Source organism: Anas platyrhynchos, chromosome 14 (genome assembly GCF_047663525.1).
Source record: "Anas platyrhynchos isolate ZD024472 breed Pekin duck chromosome 14, IASCAAS_PekinDuck_T2T, whole genome shotgun sequence".
NCBI classification, from domain to species: domain Eukaryota; kingdom Metazoa; phylum Chordata; class Aves; order Anseriformes; family Anatidae; genus Anas; species Anas platyrhynchos.
The window spans coordinates 4,420,888-4,443,112 of NC_092600.1; the positions used below are offsets into that span (position 1 = coordinate 4,420,888).

Genomic DNA, 22,225 nt, shown 5'->3' on the forward strand with positions numbered 1-22,225 from the left:
AAGAATTGCAACTCTGGGGTCGCCTAAGGGTAGAAAGCCCTTCAGAGCCTGGGAAGTAACACTGACAGGCTGCAGCAAGTGCTGTCCTTCAGCTGAGGGAAAACACCCACAATTTAGGGGTTGACCCCAGTTTAACTTTCCAATGTATCATATTTAAACAAAACTTGTGTCAAGCCCTGAGGATCAGCGCTACCAGCAGGTCAAGCCCCCTCTCTGTTCCCCCACCCCCTGCAAGGTCACCAGCACAACTTGAGAAGGAAGCGCTCAGCATATCCTGTTTAAAAGAAAAATACAAAAAAGAAACAGCTTAGTGTTTAGCTTGAAGCCGTACAAGCGTGCTTCTGGTGTAGGAAAGGCACCCAGACAGCGGGGAAGAAGAAGGCATGCAGAGAAGGCGGCGAGCGCCGACCACCTCCCTGGCACCTCCGTAGTCCCTGAGCAGCAATAATCTCTTTTATGCATTCAGCGGGCATCAGGTCGGCTCAGAGCATTTCTGCACACAGGTCTTGGAGCTAAATCGTCACCTTGCAGGAAATAAAGTACATATGGCCCAGCAAACGTGCGAGGAAGGCACAGGATCCGCTCCTGCCTGCCCTCATCGACCCCCGAGGCTTCCCAGGCGTTACAGACTTTCATTCATTAGCCACGAAGCCCCATATACCTGCAGGTATATTAAACCTCTGCTTTAATTCCCAAGTCAGCTGCCGGAGGTCCAAGCAACACACACGGCAAACACAAGCCCAGCGCTCCGCGAGGTGCACGAACCGCTCCCGCGCCGCTTGTGCTCCAGGTGCACAAGCCCTAATTTTATTATTATTGATTTTTTTTCTTCTTTTAACCCCCTCCTGGAGCAGCCTGCTTGACCTCCCTGCTGCCCTCCAGCACCCCCCCTGCGGCGAGGCAGCCCGGCACCGTGACACTGCAGCATCCCCCCCCCCCCCCGGCCGGCGCAGCGGGGATGCCACCGAGGGGGTGGGCAGGAGGGGAAGAAACCCCACCTTGTGCGGCGGATCCCAGCCCAGCAGGGGCCCGCAGCCCCCGAGCTCGGCACCCACCTCTCCTCCTCCATGGTGCGGCGCGGCCGTGCTCAGCGCCCCGGGCCCGGCATGGCTGCGAGCGGCCGGCCCCGGGCCGCGTCCTCCGGGCGGCTGCCGAGCGAGGCGTCCCCGGCGCTCCCCGCCGCAGCCACTGCAGCCCGCGCCGCCCTCCTCCTCCTCCTCTCCTCCTCCTCCTCTTCCTCCTCCCCCTGCTCGCTCGTCTCCGAGCAACAACAGCGGCGGGGGCGGCCGCAGCTCCGCCCGGCCCGGCCCGGCGCTGGGGCAGGGCCCCGGAGCAGGTGGGGGAGCCGCGAGGCCTCGGGCTGCCCTCAGCGGGGTTCAGCTCGGGGGGAGCGGCGGGGCTGTGGTGAGGCCAGGAGGAGCCCCCAGCCCAGCTGGACGTGGTTGTTGTAAAGATGGAGGGCTGGGGGAGAGATCCCAGCAGTGTGGGACAGGAGGGAGCGGGGGGGTCGCGGTGCTGTGGGCAGCGCTCCCCTCCCTGCCCTCGCTGGAAGAAACAACGGGCAAGCGAGCAAGGCTGGCCTCAGAGCTGCTCCTGCCCTTCTTTTCTCATTCCCTACACGAGCAGCAGCCCCTCTCTGCGTAGTTTCCAGTTTTGCCAGTGCTGCTGATAATCCAGATAACGGGGGGCTGCTGGATTTGGGCCTTCTACAAAGTCCACAGTCCACCAGGCCAAATGCTGCTGCGCAGGGAACGGGGCCCTCCTGAATCGCTGCTGCTGTGCAGCCTGGAGGACTGGACCCAGAGTTGCTGTTTTCACTCTCCTTAGTACAAATAGAGGGCCTTTTGCATGTACTTTTTCTTTTTTCATTTTATTAAAATAATTTCCTCAATCTTATTCTGCTACGATGAGGCCCTAGAGGTTAATTATACAAAGACAAGAACAATTGCTTTCTTCTTTGCTTTTCCATTTACAAGATGTGCTTGTGCAGTGGAAAGAGGTAAGTAGAAGTGCCCAAGAGATTGCTGTTGCAAGATTCCATTCTTTTTTGTAAATAGTATCACCCCACCCTTTTACATTTCTCCTCCAGTCCTTCTTTGTACCAAACTTCCATACATCCTTTAAAATATATCAGCAATAACGATTTCATAGATCTTATTGCACCTTCCACACGAGGATTTAAAGAGCTTGTTGAGAAACTTAACTGGTCATCATTCCCATTCTTCAGATAAGAATACCCAAAACACCTGGAGGCTAAAGGACTTTATCAAAGCTGCACGGGGATGGAGATTTGAGAGTGCTGCTGTTTAAACACCACTTGGCAGTCCTCCCATAAACAGAAGAACTACAAGGCCACGAAGTCAAACCTCATCCAGGATTCAGGTAAAAGGAGTGATTCCTGCATTTTCCCTTTGAGAATCCTGTTAAACTAATTGGTTTAACGCATTAGATCCTCAAGGATTTCCCAAGTGTCTGTGCAGTCTTACAGTCGTGATATACAACGTGCAAAACATTAAGACAAGTTCAAATCAGAGAAAAGGCAGCAATACTAAAAATAGTAGTAATTTATCTAGAAAATGAGGGCTGAAACTTGTTTCCATTGAGTAAGTCCCTTGACAGTCATAAAATGTTCAAATGCAAGAGCAAGTCCTGAAATTGCTGCCAAATACCTGTGTATTTCTTTTAACACAGTTATTTAATAACAAAATAATATGCTTTTACCACAAAAATCTACACTTCAACAGCCCAGGGTACGAGGCACATGGGGTGCACCAAACCAGCAAACCTGCTTTGTCCAGCCAACACTGTGCTCTACAAATGCCCACAGCAAACACAGGAAGGTAAATCCCAGCAACAGGAAAGAGCAAACCAGTGAACAGTCACAGCTGGGATGGAAAAAATGCATGTTCCAGTAATCAGACTACCTTTATAGTAGCCTCACAAAATAATCGTGCCCGGATAACACCCCAATATAAACATTTTTGGGTTGTTTTTAAGTACAGAGAATGTTATCTTGAAAAAAATAATTTTTTTAAAAGGAGTTAACAACACTTGATGGGTGGCATTGTTCAAAAAATCGTAGTAGGAAGAATTTAGGACTACCTGGGCTATCTAATCTATTCTCAATCACTGGCAACCATATAATGACACTCAGTTTTGAAAGGTGCACAGAACAACCATGCAGTCAGTACTGCGTACCGTGGCCTACCAAAACCTTCCCAGATACCCATGACAACCTTCAAATCTGTAGAAGACCAAACCCCACAGCTCTAAAGAGCTGCAGGGAGAGATGAGGAGAGATCAAAGCACTGCAGTGACCCTACAACAGTAAGGAACTATTTCAATAAAAATGCCAGGAATGGAGATGATAAAAACATCCCCTGCCAATCCGATTCAAAATTCTCACCTGGCCCAAAGTCTGGGAATTTGCTTTAACTCTGAGTTTGTCAGTAAACTACACTGAGTGTTTTTAAGAATTTAATTCTGTGAATAGCACCAACATGTTCAGACAACACCCTGTCAAACTCCAAAGCTTCAGCAGAAGCCAGAAAGACCTCCCCTCCCCAAAACCCAGCAGCAAGCACTCTGTTTCTCTCTGCATCAAGGTGGAATAAAAGTCCTCTCTGTCTCTGCAAGGCAAACTACAGGAGCAATGAATCACAGGATCATAGTTTAAAAAACAGTGCAAACAGTGACTCAGTAACAAAGGTGCCTCAGCAGAGAAGCCCTGAACATGTCCTACTTCCAATTATCAAAACCCAAAGCTGTTAGTTTTAACTGGATGGTTCCCTTCTTCCTTTTATGATACTCCTAACATACCATCAGCCCTCCATGTTACCAAAGACCTGCTAGAATTTAGAGCTCACCACTTTTACATTTAAAAAAAAAAAAAAAAAAAAAGGCAGCTCAAGTTTATCTCCTGCAGCAACCCAGAGGGACCCAAGGCTGAAAACGAAGCTCTAGGAGTCCTTCCAGGTAGGGACCTGTCCTGAGCTGGAATCACCAGTGTTTTGAAAGCTTAAGAGGTAAAAGACTCCCACCGAAGCAGTGCTTCCTGAAGCATGCTATCTGTAAGAACAGAGGCTGGGAGCACCCACCAGAGCCCTCTGCACCCGCCGGGCCCCAGGAAGGTCCTGCTCGCAGCAGAGCTGCTGCAGGAGCTGTCACCGCTCCCAGACTCTGAGGCTGTTGCCCTCTGCTGGCAGATGTACAATTTCTGCACTCCTGTCTGCCACACTCCGTTGAAATTGGGGTTTATGAAACATGCTTTCCTTTAATCTTTAAAATGAATCACCATACCTATAAGGACAGTGTTCTTTCTCCAACAGTTTCATCATAACACTACCAGCTTTAGAGTAATAACCTGGCCACCTTCACCCCCCGGCTGTTAGTTCTGGAGCACAAGGCATTAATTTGCTCACCCTACCCGGCAGTAACAATTAGCAGAAAACGGGTCTTCCTGCTCCTCCTCTGACTCTTTCATGTAGCATAAAAAAACCTGATGTCACCCACAGGCAGCAATGTCAGCAGCATGAGCTTCCTGCGGGTTATCGTGGAAGATTCTCAGACAGATTTTGATTTAGAATTTAGCATGCAAAAGGAAAAAATGACATGCAGGAAGAAAGCTGTAAAAACAGCTCTTGTGGACTCTTGAACAAAGGTAAAGGCCAGTATTTGGGTGGCCTAAATGCTGTGTCCTTCCCCCTAATGCTGCCTTTGTTTTGATTCCCATTTCTGCACCGTGGGGGGACTTGAGCAAAAGTTTAAGCTATGGTCCAAATGTGGATCATTTTGAAGTGATTCTTTTTTAATATATCCCTTAATTCTTTCACAACTGCCCTTGGTAATAAGGGGAAGCTACCCATACATTTCATAAAGACGCTGCGTGGCTTCATGTCTCTAGCAGTAACCCAAACCAGCTTGAACAAAGCCATGCTAAGTCAAGACATCCCTGCCCCAATCCAGGTCTATTCACTCCTACTCCTTGAACACTTACTGCTTCGCTCTCTTCTTGATTTTTTTTCTTCAAAAATGACTTTTTTTTTGTTCTCTGTGAAAGCCAAGCAGCAGCCCACCAGCCTGGTGTTGGAACACAACATACTGAATGTTAATGTGAAGGAGTAAATCACATCGATGACACTCATGAAAATTTTGGCACGACTGCTTCCCATGGACACATTATTTCACCTGAACAGAAAAGGCTGTCTCATGCAGCATGCCTTCCTGGCAGATAACATTGTCCCTCAGTGTTTTCTGGGCAAACACCTTTTTTTTTTTTTTCCTCTCAATCTCCATAGCAATTCAGAATGGGAGTTGTATGCCGAGGGTCCAGCTCGGTTTCCTGTTTGCTTAGCAAACATTCACGGTGTCCTTCTCAGGGCTCAGCTTTCTCATCCTCTCTCCACACAGAAATGCACTCTGTGGGGAAGAAGGAAAATACGCTTAGAGAAGGCACCAGAGAGCACAGGGCACCAGCTGCTTGCAACACTTCTGGCCCAAAGCAGCACTGGCACTAAAACAAGCCCAGCTCTTCCTTCCCAACTTTCCTTCCAGAGGTGGCATTTCTCAACTCTCTCTCAGTTGGCTCCCACGTGCATGGAAAACAAGAGCTCTGCGTTGCCACCAGCTGCACACAAACCCAACCCCACGTTTCCAAAACACGCGTGGTGCTGATTCACACCTCGAGAGGCCTGAAAAGTAACGCAATACCTCAGAGCAGAAACTTAAATTCAGTCTGGTGCTGGGCGAGTAAAAGAAAAGCCCGGTAATGATTTCCAAAACACACAATTACAGAAAAATTATTTGCCTGTATTTAAAGTTCCAGAAAATAACAGACAGGTGGTCTTCAGGCTACTCACTGCTAAGGCTTGAACCCTTTCCTTGGGCTCATGAGGATCTCTCTTTTCCAGGAGCATACATAACTATGAAAACACTCTGGCAGCAGCAGTCTAGCACTACTTCTCTTTCAGGATGTATTTTACTAAATACCTTTTGCCAGAGGCATCAGAAATTACAACCACAAGCATCCTGCAGTCTAGCAGTGATCTAGGGTGAGAAGTCCCAAACCTGCCCTCAGGACACGCAGAAGCTCTCCAGTAAAATAAGCATCGTTATTCCAGCAGCAGTGGAAAGAATTAAAGAATCCCAAATCAAATCACACAGTAAAGGATTTTGTCACCTGGCAAAATTAAATGACAACTAAAGCCTGAAACAAGACACTAGATTACAACTGGAAAAATAAGATTGGAAATGTTTGAAGGCTCTGCAACCCAGCCAGGGAGCAGTCAGTGAGCCTGAAACCAGAGGACATCCCTTTTAAGGAGGCAGGAGACCTGAAAGATGAAATAGGAGTAAACTGTTTCAAAACACAGCTGAGAGCACTGTGCTTTCATACAATAGCTATAGGTAAGCATAGCCTCCTCCCAGAGCCATGCCCTGCCCTTGTTGCTGTAATTTGTTTGTCAGGGTGTGTGGCTGTGGCTGGGAGAGGGAGGCTTGCCATTGAACCTGGGTAGCATGCAGTAAAGAAAACAAGCTGAGTGAGCCATAGAGAGAGAGAACAAGTAAAAAGAGAGTGAATCTCTGCTCTTAAAAAAAACACGTGCACATCACACTACAGCTATACTGTGATATCGCAGTCTCTAAAGAGCTTTCTTTTTTGAGAGGTTATTTTTTCTTCTTTTTGCTCATGCAGATTTTATTTTTTTTAAAAAAAAAGCTTTGTTTAAATCTAAGTCCATTCTGGAAGTCAGGACCAGACTCTGATCTTTCTCCTTCCAAATCAGTGCCTGCAGTCGTTACACTCATGCTTCTTCCCACCAGGATTTTGTGGAAACCAAGTTGTTTTGTTTTTGTTTTTACAAAGTGGAAGCAGACAGTTGTACAACTGTAGAAATCAGGCAAAGCTACAGAAATTGCAGAGGTGACTAAGATGTTATTTGTCTTTCACATTGAGTGGGTTACATACCAACTGGCTATTTGCAGAGGCACCTCTCCGCATACTCTCCAATTCAGAACAGCACATTTCCAGCAAGTACAGGGCTTCTGAGACACCTAAACTAGTCAGCAATTGCATGCTATAAAGCAACATTTTAACAACAGGTATTTTTAGATTCACCAGCTCATTCTGCTTCTAAGGATTTTTTCCTGCAAGGTTCATTACTGATACGTACTTTGATGTTAGCGAGCAAATGTGCATCTTGCCGTGTTTGCAGCTAGAAACTGAATAGCTTTCTAAATTGGTATCGATTCCTTACTGCATTGCACATGGAGAGAGATATTTATAGTTGTACAATGAATGTAACCTATCAAAATTATAGTTGTACACACTGTAGTTTATTTTCTTTTTAAAGAAGAGCTGTTCTTACCAAAAGCATTTTCCATTTGTGAAAGCATTCAGGAGCGAAATGCTACGTATCGGACTAAGAGGGTTAATATGCAGATGCCTCGGACAGATGGCATTATTAGTCTGCCTGGGCTCGGCATCTAGTTTTCAAAGTTAAGGAGCTTTGGTTACTTGGATGTCTGACAATCTGAGAATAGCCAGGGCTCTAAGCCCGATGCATCCATAACAGCAATATCCAACAGCGCCTACCGGACTTGGAGTGCAACTGATTTCTTGTTTGCTAAGATCAGCTGCACTGAGGGCACTTAGCAAAAACCCTACTGCAACTTTAGTTTAGGATTCCTGCTGGCACAGACTGACCCAACAACAGAGACTTGAGGGTTTTTTTCTATCCTGACCGCCCAACCTAGACCCGAAGTGTTTCATCTTTTTAACTGTGTTCAGCCTATTCAGGAGATGCACCTCAGGAAATAAAAGAATCTGAAGAATGTCTCTCTTCCTCACCAAACTACAGCTTCTTTACAGCCCTTGCTCTCTCAGCATTCCCATCACACTAAGTTACACTTCTTCCCTTTTTTCCTGTTTTCCCCACGAGATGGATTAGATGTTTTTAAGGGGGAACACATATGATTAAAGCACTCTTTGAACCATACAAAGAGAGGTATTAGCTCTAAAGTGATTATATTTCCTTCCCTTTGTATATTACAGAAATCAAAGAGCTCTGGGAGCAGAAAATGCAGAAAGGACCAGGATTTGTCAAAGGAACATCAAGGAGGAAAGCACCCAATTCCATCAGCTCCTTTCAAAGTTGAAGCATACAGGTAACCGACAGAAAACTCCTAGGTAAAGATACGTAGGAGAAAACCTTTCATTTTGTTATAAGAAATACACCTCTTACACCAGTCAGTACTTGCATCTACATTAGGAATAAATATTCATTAAAGGTAAGCAGAAGTAGAGGTTCTGTGCATGGGTGCATACATGCACATACCAGAAATAAAAGAAGTGTTAACACTTCAACAGGAGACCTAAAAAACCTCTTCAACAAAAGCAAACAGTGCTTGTTCAGGCTAGCTCAAAACTCCTGCTAATGTACTTTAATTGTGAAATACATTTTAAAGCAAAGCAGAGATGTAATTGTTTATTTATGAAATACAAAAATAAGCAGAAAACTCATCTTTAAGAGATACATACACCAGATGACAGAAACCATCACACTAAAAAAGATTTTTAAGGTTTTGTAAACTGCACCTATGACTAAGGTGAATGATGGAAATTTTCAGTTACACTTCAATCAATTAAAATTAAAGGTATTATTATATAGAGACACGCTTCGAAAGAGACGTCAGAAATGTTTCCTCCCTGTTTGATAGCTTAAATAGAAGCAGTTCACAACAAGATGTGTACCACACAAACGTGGTACAAACTGTTGGTAATGTGCTAAACTCCAATCCATAGCAGCTACCCCTCAGGAGAGGGGGCCCTTTTTAAAACACTTCGGTAAGCTACCTTCTGTTAGAAAACCAATTATCTCAGACTGTAGGATCAAAATCCTGCTCACAAAAACATACCATGGCTCAGTTTACCATGCGCACAACAGAACTCTGTCCTTAAGAGTTTTGTTGTTATTTTTGTTGTTTTCTTAAACCAAACTTCATCATTTTAGAACATTCTGAGGTACGCAGAAAGAAGCTGCTCTATTTTCCTACTTGATTGGGAGGTTGGGGTCCCCAGCACCACTTAGACGTTTTTCAGCAGCAGCAGGAAAGCCATTTTATTGTGACAATAGTATCAGCTGACAGGGCAGGATAATAAACCTCTGTTCTGACCTGCACTACCCACTTTGGTCTTCGAACAATAAATGAAAGCAAAATTTGCTTAAGAGATCGATCTAAGTAGCAAAGAACGCCATAAAGCATCTGAGAACCTTAAATTACATTTTTAACCACCTTCAATATTTCAGTCTCAAAGGCCACTGTACATGCACACAAAGTATCTGGTCTGGTTCAATCTCATCTCCTAAGCGCTCTCCCACCAGCAGGTCCCAGGACGCTCTCCCCCATAACCAGAACTGGGAGCCCAAGAGCTAACGGGCTGCAGCTGCACCACTTGCACCTACTTCAGGACACAACACAAACCCAAAGCTTCAGTTCTGCAGAGTCAACATCGTCCACTTAAGTCTCCTACACAAGCCCAGACAGCACACAGCTTTTATTTTGTAAAATTCTCACAGCTTGTGAGAATTCTCACACACTTTGTGACCCACACAGATTATTTTTTTTGTCAAAGCTGTTTCAGCTGCTGCTCCTGTTCTAAATTACCTTCTCATCATCTAATGGTGAAAACAAAGGAGATGTACTTCTACTGATTTGTGCAGATACCAGTCCATTAACCACACAGGTGTCGAGCATCTTTTCAATGCAGTAGGATTAAAAAAAGTGTATAGGCTAATTTTAATGATAGAAGTGGGTAGGCCAATTTTATTAGTCAAATAAAATTTACAAGTCATACCAGATGCAGGATGAAGAACAGGTTATGCTTTGGAGTGACATGAATACTCTTCACTCTCACGGAAACCATGTGTACATCACAGCACAGCTGTACTGTGATCCTGCAGTCTCTAAAGAGCTTTCTTTTGGAGTTTCTTTTTGCTGATCCAGATTAAAGATAAAAAGAACATCAGTGTTTTAAGAAACCTACTGCACTTTTATTTTATTCAGCTTCAAAAGTAAAAAAAAAATTACTCTCACCTCCCATTTCTGACAGGTAAAACCAACAATCCTTGAGGGCCTTCTGTTCAGGAATGAATGAAGCTATTAATTTCAGACACCTCTATGCCAGAACTAACCTACAGACTAAGGTACAGCAAACTGAAGTTAACCTTATTTCCATCTCTCTAAGACCATCCCAGTGCAACTTCGCAGCCTAAAGCTTTGTTTATGGAGGTCAAAAAGTTACTGTCATTAAATACATAATCAAAGCTTTCACCAAATATCTTCCTTTTACTATTTCTTTTACATATCTTCCTTCCATTACTATATCTTCCTTTTACTATTACAGTATTATTACTTCCTTTTACTTTTACAGATAAATGTTCAAAGAAACTCTTTCAGTCATTGTCTCTTTAATGCTACCCAGTACAAATTTGTCTCTCTATATTCCATGCTACAACCCAGCATTACTGCCCCTTATTAAACCACCACTTACATGAGCCTCTGAAACATCCCCAGCACTGTCAGAGCGGTGTTCTTGCGCCCTTGAGACAAGAGGTCAGAGCAACAAGTCCCAGCAACTTCAGATGCTCACCACAAAACATTTTGGAGGACACCTTTGTAAGTTACCACAGATCTTTTGAGAAACACTAGGTAGCACACTCCCCGATATAGGTGCAATTTCTGGGATCCACTTTTTCTTCTGTAAGACATCAGTCCTACAAGAGGACCGCTACATACAATCAAATAGCATGCTTCAGCACAACTCCTAAAATCAAGCTGTAACTTGGCAAAACTGTCAGATTTCACAAATGAAAAATTTAAAAAAAATTACTTGTTTCTAGTATCAACCGGTCCTTTCATAGCACACATTAAAAAAAAATACAAAGCTACTGCTGGTGACCAAATCTTTATCTCCTGAGTCAAATGACAAATCACATCACAGAGGTGAATTTAAGTGCCTCACTCAGACCAGGTTGTCCCTTGGTAAAATGAAGGCAGCCCATCTACAGGGACCACATCACACCCAGCCTAACAGAACACCTAGAACTCAGTAGTCCACTTTAGCTACGAAAAGGAAAGCCGTGCTTCAGGTGAAGTTCAAGGATGACAGTCCAACATGGGTTTAGAACACAAAGGTACAGTAAAAAACCTTCAAGCTCAGTGAATGAAATAAAACCAACCTCCTGCAGCTGCCCTGACAAGAGCCGGCACTTCACCAGTTGCGGTGTTTCACAAATACTTCTCCGAGGCGTCATGCACTGTCAACAACACATCGCTGATACTGGTTCACAATAGAGGCTGACAAGTGTTTGAGATAAAAAAAAATTACAATATAAATGCAAATTACTTGGAACCTATTTACAACAGCTAAGCCAGAGAACCAGTTTCAGTGCGTAAGAACCACAAGTTATCACACTCCAGAGGAAACTCTGCTCTTGGTTTAAATCCCAATGATACCAAAAGGTTGTCCCGTTCACATGAGCAGGTAAGGAACTGAGTTTACACCAGTTTTGTTTCTAATAACAACACAACCACTCATTTCAACTAAAAATCAGTGTCAGGTTAGCCTGACATTAAAGACTGCCTCTACCTTGAGATTCCATCCAAAATCCTTCAGCCCAGCAGCGCAAATCCCTAGATTTCCCTTTCCACTGGAATCGGAGGGCATTACATACCTATTATCTTGCACACCTGGCACAAACGAAGATCAGCTTTTAAGGTGCAGTCCCATAAAGTATCTAAGTGCTTAAAAACCTCAAGTCAAAATAACTTTGTACTTTTTAACTCCATGCCCGGTATCATACATACTCTGACTCAAGCATATAAGGAATTCAATTCTTTATTTGATATCCATAAACCCATAAACGTTGCTATTCTATATTTCTATGCAGGAAGGCAGTTTTCCCCTAAAACATTATGCTTTTTAATAAACAACAAACTTTAATTCTATTGCGTGAAAAGGGCTACAAATATACAGTTGTTAAATCAAGCAGATTACACAAATATTTTTGCTTTACAACTGGCACCTATGTTACTGGTACACTTAGCTGGCTCATTTGTCATAGCACTTTGCCCAAACAGCTTCGATGATCACTTTCTGAAATATATGGGCAATTGCAATTATTTTAAGAATAACGATAATGTGCTGAGGCAGGTACTTCCAAATTTTTTTTTTCAGTTGATACTCATGGAGCCCATCTTTATTCGCATGCAGATTTCGTTTCAGTCTACACCAGTCATCTAATGGCATAAAATAACTTTCGAGTATCTAGTACAATTGTCAGCAAACCGATTTTACTCCTGCCGTAACGAAGCCTGCAGCAGCGGGTCTGCCATCCTGCCGGTAGATGGTGCTGCAAGAGATTCTCGGGGAACTTTAACGTAGGACAATAGTTGAGAATGAAAAAGTCTGTTAACCCGGTACTATGAAAACAAGAATGCATTTAATAGAAGGGATCAATATCGACCCTTTCCTGTAAGGAATCGTACACAGACAAACCAATAAGAGGACTTGAAACTAAGCAATCGGAAATTCTGAACATTTTATATGAATGAAGCACATGCTTAACACAAACTATTTCTTCAAAACTACACAGTACATACGTTGATGGAGAAGTCCTATAGAAAAAATTGACCAACCATGTCAGCACGTCAAACTGCCTAGTACAAGATGGTGGATGCACACAAACTGCGTGAGAACGAGTAATTAAAAAACAGACCACATCCACGGATTAGTACTTCAAAAATTTCTCTGTCGAGTGTTTGAAAACCAATAAATCCGCTGGGGGTAGCAAAAAAGTCGATCAGGACCTTTACTGGCAATAAAACATTTACTCTGAATACACAGAGACTTTAAAGCAGAGGAACACTTGCTTCAAACCTAGAAAAGCCTTAAACCGTACGGAATGGATCCTAGGAAAAAAAATTAGACATGTAAAGGTCAATGAACACAATGATTTATTTAAAAAATAAAAAACGTAAAAACGATTTTTTTTTCCTCCTTTACAGAAATGTTAATTTCAGTCATGGGATCCGAGTAGGTTTTGTAGAAAAAAATGTAGTAGCCAGGTATCGAGTCCTTACAACAAAGAAAATTCCCCCGTAACCCTCCCCAGGTTTTACTCCAGATCAGCAAGATGCTTCCCACCCCGTACCCCACCCCCCCCAAAAAAAAACCAAAAAACAAATTAAAACAAGACATTTTTCGTTGCTAGTATAAAAACGACCAAGGTCCAAGTAATAATAAAAAAATAGAGTCCATCAATGACTGTAACACAAAGTATGTGTGTGTGGGGCCCAGTCCATCTTCCGAGAGAAAAGAAGTGGCACGGGCAGCAGAGGCGACCCCCAGGGGGCATTTAGGAGCTGCTCCCCCAGCGGGGAGGCATTTAAAAGGAGCTGCCCTTCGGCGGGCAAGGGGAGAAACCATTTCCAAGCTGCCCCGTTCCGGAGGGAGGGCTCTCCACGCCGCACCCCCCGGCGGCTACGGGCACTCCAGCTCAGAAGGAGCCGCCCCCGTAGCCTCCCCCGCCGTAGCCTCCTCTGTACGGTCCACTGTTACTGCGGCCCCCCCAGTTGCCGCCCCCTCCTCCTCCTCCTCCGCCGCTCTTCATGGGCCCGTAGGAGGACTGGTGCTGGCTGTAGCTGCCGAACCCGCCGTACCCGTTGCCGTAGTCGCCTCCTCCGCCGCCTCCTCCTCCTCCGTAGGAGCCGCCGCCGCCGCCGTAGGAGCCGTACCCACCGCCTCCTCCTCCTCCTCCTCCCCCGCCGTAGCCGCCGTAGCTGTTGTAGCCGCCGCCTCCCTTGGCCAGCCCGTTGTGGTCCCGGTTGCCGGCTCCGCCGCCGCCCCGGCCCCGGCCTCCTCCTCCTCCTCGGCCTCCCCGCGAGGGCCTCCCCGCGCCGCCGCCCCCCCCGCCCGCCTGGATGTCCTCCTTGGGCACGGCTTTCTTCACCTCCACGCGGTGGCCCTGGATGGGGTGGAACTTAACCACGGCCGCCTTGTCGGCCGCGTCGTGGTTCTGGAAGTAGACGAAGCCGAAGCCGCGCTTCTTGCCGCTCTGCTTGTCGGCGATGATCTCCGCCTTCTCCACCGGGCCGAACTGGCTGAAGTGCTGCACCAGGTCCCCCTCGGCCACGTCCCCTTTGAGGCCGCCCACGAACAGCTTCTTCACCTTGGCGTGAGCCCCGGGCTTGGCCGAGTCCTCCCGCGACACGGCCCGCTTCAGCTCCACCGCGTTGCCGTCCACGGCGTGAGGGGACGCGGCCATGGCGGCGTCGGCCTCCTCCACCGCCGAGTAGGTGACGAAGCCGAAGCAGCGGGAGCGCTTGGTCTGCGGGTTGAGCACCACCACGCAGTCGGTCAGGGTGCCGTAGGCCGCGAAGTGCTCCCGCAGCCCGGCCTCCGTGGTCTGCACGTTGAGGCCGCCGATGAACAGCTTGCACAGCTGCGAGTTCTCCATGCTGGTAGCGGTGCCGGTGGTGGTGCTGCTGCTGCCGCCGCCGGGAGCGGGGCCGGGGCCTCGCCGGGGCCTGGCTCCGAGGCTCCTCCTCCCGCCGGGGGGCAGCGCCGCCGCCGCTCTTCTCCCCCCCGCCTCCGTCTTGCCGCCTCTTCCCCCGCGCGGCGCCGCTTCAGGGCTGCGGCGCCCGCCGAGCGCTGCCTCCCCCGCGCCTCGCCTCACCTCACGCGGCCCGGCCGCTCCCGCAGCGCCTGAGGGGGGGAAGAAGGGGAAAGGGGGAGGGGGGGACCGAGGGACGGGGCCGGGCTCGGGCACGCACAAAATGGCGGCGGCTGCTCCTCGGGAGCTCGCCCGGCGACTGGTGCCCACACAAAGGGGACGCCGGGAGCTCCGCCCGCCCGCCCGCCCGCCGCGCCACGCCCCCGCCGCGCCGCCGCGGCCAATCGGAGCGGGGAGATTGGAAGGGGGCGGGATTAAAGTGGGGATTGACGGGCGCGGCGGCGAATGGCGGGGCGCGACCTCCGCCGCGCGGCGGCTGAAGGGGCGGGGCCGGCCGCTGAGGGACGCGGCGGGCGGCCAATGGGGTCGCTCCCTAACGGCCGGCGGCGCCGGGCGCTCTTCGCGCGCCTCGCTCAGGGGGAGGGATGGGGAGGAGGAGGGGGCGGGGCCGGCCTGCGCCGCGCACTGCGGCCGGCAGCCAATGGGCTCCCTCCTGCCCGGCGCGCGCTTTCTCCCCGGCGGCCCCGCCCCCCCGGGCGGGAGCGTTTGAAAGGCGGGGCCGGGGGGGGGGGCGGCTGAGGGGGCGGGGCCGGGGGGGGGGGCGGCTGAGGGGGCGGGGCCGGGGCCGCCTCAGGGGAGCTTTGGGGTCTTTAAACGTGAAGGCCGCGATGAGCAGCAGTCAGCTCCGTTAATATTTGCGATATAGTCATCCCATTTGTATTAAATGGCGGTTTTCTGCTATAGCCAAGCCTTTTAAGAGTGACACTGACAGGAATTTTAAATCCCCAAGTCTGACTGCCGCTCACAGGGAAAAACATCGTGGGTTTGGGTCCGTTTATCTCAGCGCACGAGCAGACACAATCATTGTGGCTAGTTTAGAAAATAAAATAGGCCCATAGGGTCGCTGAAATATCAGTGGTTTAAAAATAACCATACCCTACTCTGTTAAAAAAAAAAATTCCTAGAGGCTGTGTAAAAGTTTCACACAATCACAGGAAATACAGAAATATATTTTGCCTGCTCCTTATCGCAGAAACTGTGTAGCCCTTCCCAAGCTAAAATAATGGCTATTTCATGTAGAAAATAACCCATGAGAGATTTACAGACTGTTAATCATTTTCAGAAAAAAAGAAGAAAAATTGAAAAGAGCTAATTATGGCCACCAAGGAAAATGGAAGGCTTTGTTATGGCTCCCTGTCCTCCCTGAAACAAGAGGCACAGGTAGGCGAGGAAGAGATCAAAGAAGTCCCTGCTTCTGTCAGCAGGAGGAGGAAATGAGGGCTTTCAAGATGTGAACAAATCACTGGGGAAAATCAGTAGCTGACCACATTCAGATACAACCCAAACATTTCCTCTTCATTTGCACTTCTGACTGGCTGAATTATGAAAAGGAACAAGCGAGGAAAAACCTTTAAAATATATATACCCACCTCTTGTGGGTATATACAGAAGTGTCTCCTCTGATCCTACAGAAAGCCTTAGTGGGTAGGACCCGTTCCTATGAACCGTGTGTCCCTCCTTGCTCCTGGAATGAGACTTTTTCATCTAGTTGCTGTGAGCTGCTGCAAACGTGCGATACACAGCACCTATGCAGGGGGCACAGAACCAAAAAAAGTCTCACGCTGTGCATGTGAGACATCCCTTGTCTAAACCAGACAACATTCCTGCAGCTGCAGAAGTTTCCCTACCATTGTTTCCTTTTTTTTTTTTTTTTTTTAACTGTTTTTAACTACATATGATTAAATACCTAATACCAATTTATGTATTTTGAAGTTCTTAGGCAGACACTGCTAAAAACAAATACATGCTCTTCTCCTCACAGGGCAGTTGCAGCATTAAATCGTTTCAATGCTGATAGCAACCTACAGAATAAAAACACATTGTGTAAGCAGTTCATTTCTAACACAGGCTGATGCTCCACCTGGAGCACCACCTAAAGAAAATGCATTTCTCAAGCACAAGTCACCAGTCAAATAAATCAGTGTGTTAAATGTCCTCATGGGATATTTTAGTTAGTATTTGAATATAAGAAGGAAGAAAAAAAATATATATTGTTTTCAGGCATAAAACATTCAATTTATTCCAGTAGAAAGCATACTACCGAGATCCACAGGAGGGCATCACTGCTTAAGAGATCTTAAAACAGAAATTTGAAGAGTTCACTTCAGGCATTGAGCTTTCCATGTTATTATTTATTCTCAGTAAGAGCTGATACAAAATACATCATTAAGGAAATCATTATAGCATTTTTTATTACTAAAGAAATATAATTCTGTGATGCTGTTTAATTAGTCCAAATTTATAAGATAGAAAAAGATTACTGAAGGAAAGACCTCCAGGGGCAATACAATGATATTAAGCAACTCTTAAATTCTAAACATTTTGATTATTTAACACCTTGTATAAAAACAGAGTGATTGCCTTTTAATTTGTTTCAAACCCTTTAATCTCATTTTTATCAGTGCTGTTGGCTTCCATAATCAACATGTGTTGTTGATTTGTTTGTTAGAACAATTTAAGTGTATTGATGGATTATTTTTTTTTAATGAATTTAAGTACGCAGATTTTTAGTAATGTAGTGCAATCCTCTAGATGTAGGTTTAGTTTTACCTTTTGGCAGACAGAATGCATATTGAAACCTACAGGATTCCTTCGTGCAGGCTGTTTGCAGAATGAGTTCTCCATTGGCATTACGCTCTTTGAAGACCATATTAACATTATTTTAATACATCCAGGCTATACAGATTTCATCCAGATTTTTTCTAAACATGCATAGGCCAAAATGGTCTATGAATAGAGGGGACTCAACCATAATTTTCCAGATCACTTGGAGATCTACACACATTCAGGCAAGGTTTTTTAATTTAATCATATCAGAGGAATTATAAAAGACTCTTGGAAGTTTCACTCCCACCAAATCAACACCCCAGGCAGAGAGTAATTTTGCAGTTAATAGGAAGAAATTTCTGATAAAACATGCAGCAGCAACAGCAACTTCCCCATCCTGGCCCCTTGCTTAAGCTATGAGCGTGAAGAACTTCTTAAAAGAGATAAAACTTTCCTTGAGAAAGCTATCGTGTTTTGTTTGCTTTTTTAAGGCAAAACATTTATCTTTCATCAGGTTCTGCTGTTCATTCCTTAATCTGAAAAAACTTTAAATCTGTGGACTTACTTTTGAGACTAGCATGAATTACCACTGGTTGGGACAGGGTTTGCATTGAAAAGAGTGATTAAAATGCACCAAGAGGGAACTAGACATCTTTACCTATCTGAAGTTTGAATAGGACACTCCTTGGGATAAAAATTTCTATACTGTGCAAATTCAGATGGGAAATAAAACACTCTACCCCTCTCCTTTATTTGCTTAATGAAAACTAAGATATTCTACAGATAAAAAGGTATCTGTAGAATACCCCACAGGAACCATTTATTCAGTAAGCACTATCAAAAGTTTACCTTACTGAACAAAATCTTCCCTGAGTGCCTTGTAAGGGGACTGTGCTGAAAGAGAGAATCACATCTCTGTGAAGGGTGAAGGGGAAAGTCATCAGATAATCCAATTTGCATCCTCTTCTTTGGACTTGTATTACCATTTTTCCTTAAATCCTGCCCTCCCTCTCCTCTCCTCTCTGAAGCTCAATTTCTCTTTTCCTCTTTCATCTTTCCACTCGTCTGTCATAATTAATGATTTCCTTTCTTCTCTTCCCTAAAAGTTTATATAAGAGCTGGTCATGATTTGGAGTGATGGGATGAAAGTAAGACAGGAAAAGACAGTCTGAAAAGTCAGAAAATCATGCCAAGGATCAAAGAGTCTGGCAACGCTGAGACAGATGTGAAAGGGCAGATCTTTCACTATATCCTGGGCTAAGATAGACCAGGATCATAGGTTTTGCCTAAGAAAGAACAAATCCTGGAGCCAGCAGCAATATTGTCCATGCTCTGATCTTTTAAACCTGCAAATCTTTGTGTGTTTTATGTAAAATTGAAATCTAGTAGCTTTTTTTTTCCCTTAGCTATTCCTAGCCCCCATCTATTTCCTGATCCTGAGAGTCTCTGTAGTGGACTTTTTGGTCTTTGTTTTGCATGTCTGACATTTAGCTTTGTTTGAAACCACCAGGAGTTATGCTAGGAAGTTCAGTACTTACCTGCCTGAAACCAGCAGTAAGATATCCATGCTACTCAAGGAATTTTAAAGTGAGGTGTACAAAAATTAAGGCTTTCTAGACCCAATATAGCAAACTAGAATTCATATTTTTAATTCGGAAAAAAATATATATGTTATTACAGCTTGAAACATGCAGGAAAAATTAAACGGACTGATGAAGAGGAAAAAAACTTCTTTTGATTACTTAAGTATTTCTTAATTAACAATTAGGCCAGTAAAAAAATTTCATGGCATCAGAAATGCAGGACTTGGTGCTCACAGCACTGTTATAAAAAGATTGTAGAATGGAAAGGAGCAGATACAAATGATCCTATCCCCCTCAAATGTGCGAGCTGTTCAAATAATCCATTCTTTGGAGAGATCATTCTTGGAAAACATCAGCTAGAGAAGTTCTAGAAAGCTACAAAGGATTGAATCAGGGTTTGGAAAGTGGAAACTATTATAAAATAAAATTTAATGCAGTCACACTCCTATTACAATTACTCATATATCTTATCTCTTTTTCAGTAAGAAAATAGAAAAGTGACTTGGCTGACCCAAAAACTAAAGATGCTAACCTTGCAGCCAGAGAAATGTATCAATCTCCATCTCAATTGTATGCCAACTGAATAAGGTCCAGAAATTAGCTGAAAGTTCGTGGCGTGATATCATTGTAAAAATGAATATGCTATTATAAGGAACTCATTTGAAGTTAAAGCAGATTTTAAAACAGTTGACTTTTCATTCTAGGCATGACCTAATTGAGAGGTAAGGACCAGAATGAAGATTCAAGGGTATTGTAAAGCTGCTCTGTAGAACTGTGCAATACAAAGAGTGAAACCTAAACTCCAGGTAGTGAACTTCAGTGATTTTTTTGACAATTTTTTCCAATTATGAAAAAAAAAAAATCTTATTATGGATCAGTGTTTCAACTGACACGTATATATCAATCCTTCCTTACTCGAGTGATCATTGCAGAAAAAAAAGGAAATTTACAGTAGTTGATTTTCAAATGTTGCTGGTTTGGTCAAATCAATCTGTTTGCTGAAGAGATCTTATTGGCAGGCTTCACAAAACAGGAAACCATGAAAGGACTGGGCTTTTTCATAGCACACTATCTTACCTAAAGAACTCTTTCACCTCGAAAGCTGATAAATTGAACGCATCCTTACGTGTGTGAGGTACAAAGACTGCTGCACAGCTGCACGGGAGAAGCAACCAAGCAAAGTAATTGGAAGCAGAAGGTTGGAGTGGTCAGCCACCAGCAAAGTCCCCTGCTGGGCAAGGAATCACGTAAACACCAAAGCAAAAGGCGAGCTTTGCCTCAAGGGACTCCTACACTACAGGATTCTTCAACAAGAGGCTGCTGCCACTACTACAGGCATTATTACAATTTTAAGGCTGGAAATACTGTTTCTTATGGCTTCTGATCACTTACCCTGACCTTCCACGCTGCCCACGGTGTGTATGCCATCGCAATAGCATGCCTTCACTGTACCCAAGATGAGACTTTGTATATGTGGACCTCAGTTAGCGATGAGCTGGCTGGCTCAGAGGGCAGTGCCAGGGCCCCATGCTTGTCATGGTTAATTGCCACCTGGCTTAAAACCACCCTGGGAACATTTACCCAAGCTGAGGTCATGCCTCCGTCTGCAACAGAACAAGTGGCTGGGAAAAAATGTTCCAATCGGAATCACAATTCCAATATTATTATTATATAATTGCAATAAATCTGATGAGGTGATTATCAGTATAATGACTCATGTTCAGTATAATGAGACTCTGTACACTGATTATTTTAGAAGGGTTTTTGTTCATTTGTTTGTTTTGCAAACTAATACTGCAAACTGAAATCCCCAATAAAACTCACAAAACATATCCAAACTCCTACCAGTTCCTACAATAGAGAGGGATTCTTGAACCGCTGAAAACCCACAAAAGTAGAGTTAATAAATTTACATTTGACTGGGGCTTTACTAAGCCAGACACAGTCTTATCCACAATGTAGTTTTAATATTTTGTTATCAAGTTACATATAAAGGTTACTTCTCACTAGCTGCAGTCCTGCCTTCCAGTTAGTTATCAATGTCTACAGATAAAGGACATTTTCCATTATTTTTATTATGCAATTTAGAAATAACACAATAATTTACGTAACGTAAATAACATTCTGCTATCCATTAACCTTTTATGCAAATAGACACTACAGCATTTGGGTGAAAACAATATACCTGGGTCCCTTCACACGCAGCCCTAGGTTCCAGTTAGCAGACCTACCTTTGACCTCGAGCACAAGCAGAGCAGGAGCAGCTACACCCATAAGCCTCCAACGTCGGATGTGAACTAATTCACAACAGGTTACAATAAAATTAAGTCCACAGAAGGTAGCAGATTGACACGATTGTAAAATAAATGGGATCACACGTTAAACACTTCAATCCTTCCAGGGATGGAGGACTGCACACAGTATTATATTAGAAACAGATGCCTATGTAGATAAGCAATCTGATCTTTGTTTGAAATTTATAAATAGAATCAGAACATCTTTTAATTTGACTGGCTTATTTCATTTATAAACAGATAGTGCACTTTTATGGCTTGTTCTGATGCTCACCCAGCACATTCCGTTTTTAGGTCTTGATGCACTTCCTGAGTTACTCTACAACCAGAAACTCTAGAGTACTTTGGAAAAGCTTTATAATATTTTTTTACATAAGCAAAATCAGCAAGTGCTAGAAATGTGTTTAAAAAGGTACATTCACATTGCCCAGTCACAGCAGTTTGGCTGAGATTTCAGAATTCAGCGACCACTCCTGGAATAAAAGGCAATAGCCCAAAGTAAAGAGAAGGAAATTTTAGGGGGAGGCGTTAAGTTAGTCTAACAGTAAATTTGGCACTTGAACACACAAACTAGGATTACCACTGATGTTTACAAAACAGGTTAGGCAAATATATCCTGCAGAGATACAAATATACTAGAAGCAGGGGATTGATCTGGCTGATTTCAGAGGCTCCCTCCACCCCCACTTCCCACAAATACAACAGCACAACCAACAATATTTTCAGCTCATGAGTTCCAGCCTGCACTCCAAGCACAGCACCAGTCCTGCTTACCACCAAATCCTACTGCCCTTCAAAACATTCTCCAAAAAACAGCAGCAGTAAGGCAGACTCCGGTACTCTCACACATTTTGTGTGCAAGTTTCGACTTCTCTAACGAACAGGGAACCCTCATCTAGTTTTCCCGAGTCTGTCCCACACAAACTCTGGCCCATTTCCTATTTCCTCTGATTTTTCTAGCTCTAGAGAGTCCCAGGCTAGGTCAGTGTAAGAGACTGGGATACTG

The 22,225-nt window shown here is 44.8% G+C and overlaps 2 protein-coding genes and 2 long non-coding RNA genes across 5 annotated transcripts in view; 1 reads left to right on the forward strand and 3 right to left on the reverse strand.

Annotated features, from left to right (window-relative positions):
- Positions 1–1,206, reverse strand: part of KLHL3 (kelch like family member 3) — a 41,154-nt gene extending 39,948 nt beyond the window's left edge. Inside the window, exon 1 of the mRNA XM_027468401.3 lies at positions 1,056–1,206. Coding sequence (XP_027324202.3) covers positions 1,056–1,069 — 14 coding nt within the window. The 5' untranslated portion in view covers positions 1,070–1,206. The remainder of the gene's footprint in view (positions 1–1,055) is intronic.
- Positions 1,197–10,249, forward strand: LOC139998709 (uncharacterized). The gene is made up of 4 exons (XR_011803452.1): positions 1,197–1,336; positions 2,228–2,382; positions 8,054–8,166; positions 10,112–10,249. It is a non-coding gene; the product is annotated as an uncharacterized lncRNA (long non-coding RNA).
- Positions 10,250–11,881: 1,632 nt separating this feature from the next.
- On the reverse strand, positions 11,882–14,897 carry HNRNPA0 (heterogeneous nuclear ribonucleoprotein A0). Its single transcript, XM_027468473.3, has one exon. The coding sequence runs from the start codon at positions 14,517–14,519 to the stop codon at positions 13,560–13,562; it is 960 nt and encodes a 319-aa protein (XP_027324274.3). The 5' UTR covers positions 14,520–14,897; the 3' UTR covers positions 11,882–13,559.
- Positions 14,898–16,815: 1,918 nt separating this feature from the next.
- LOC101794131 (uncharacterized) overlaps positions 16,816–22,225 on the reverse strand; it is a 61,099-nt gene continuing 55,689 nt past the window's right edge. For both annotated transcript variants that reach the window (XR_011803442.1, XR_011803439.1), the window contains exon 14: positions 16,816–16,943. This is a non-coding gene — a long non-coding RNA (uncharacterized lncRNA). The remainder of the gene's footprint in view (positions 16,944–22,225) is intronic.

Coding starts and splice junctions, on each gene's coding strand:
- HNRNPA0 (XM_027468473.3), bottom strand. CDS start 14,519: ATGGAGAACTCGCAGCTGTGCAAGCTGTTCATCGGCGGCCTCAACGTG.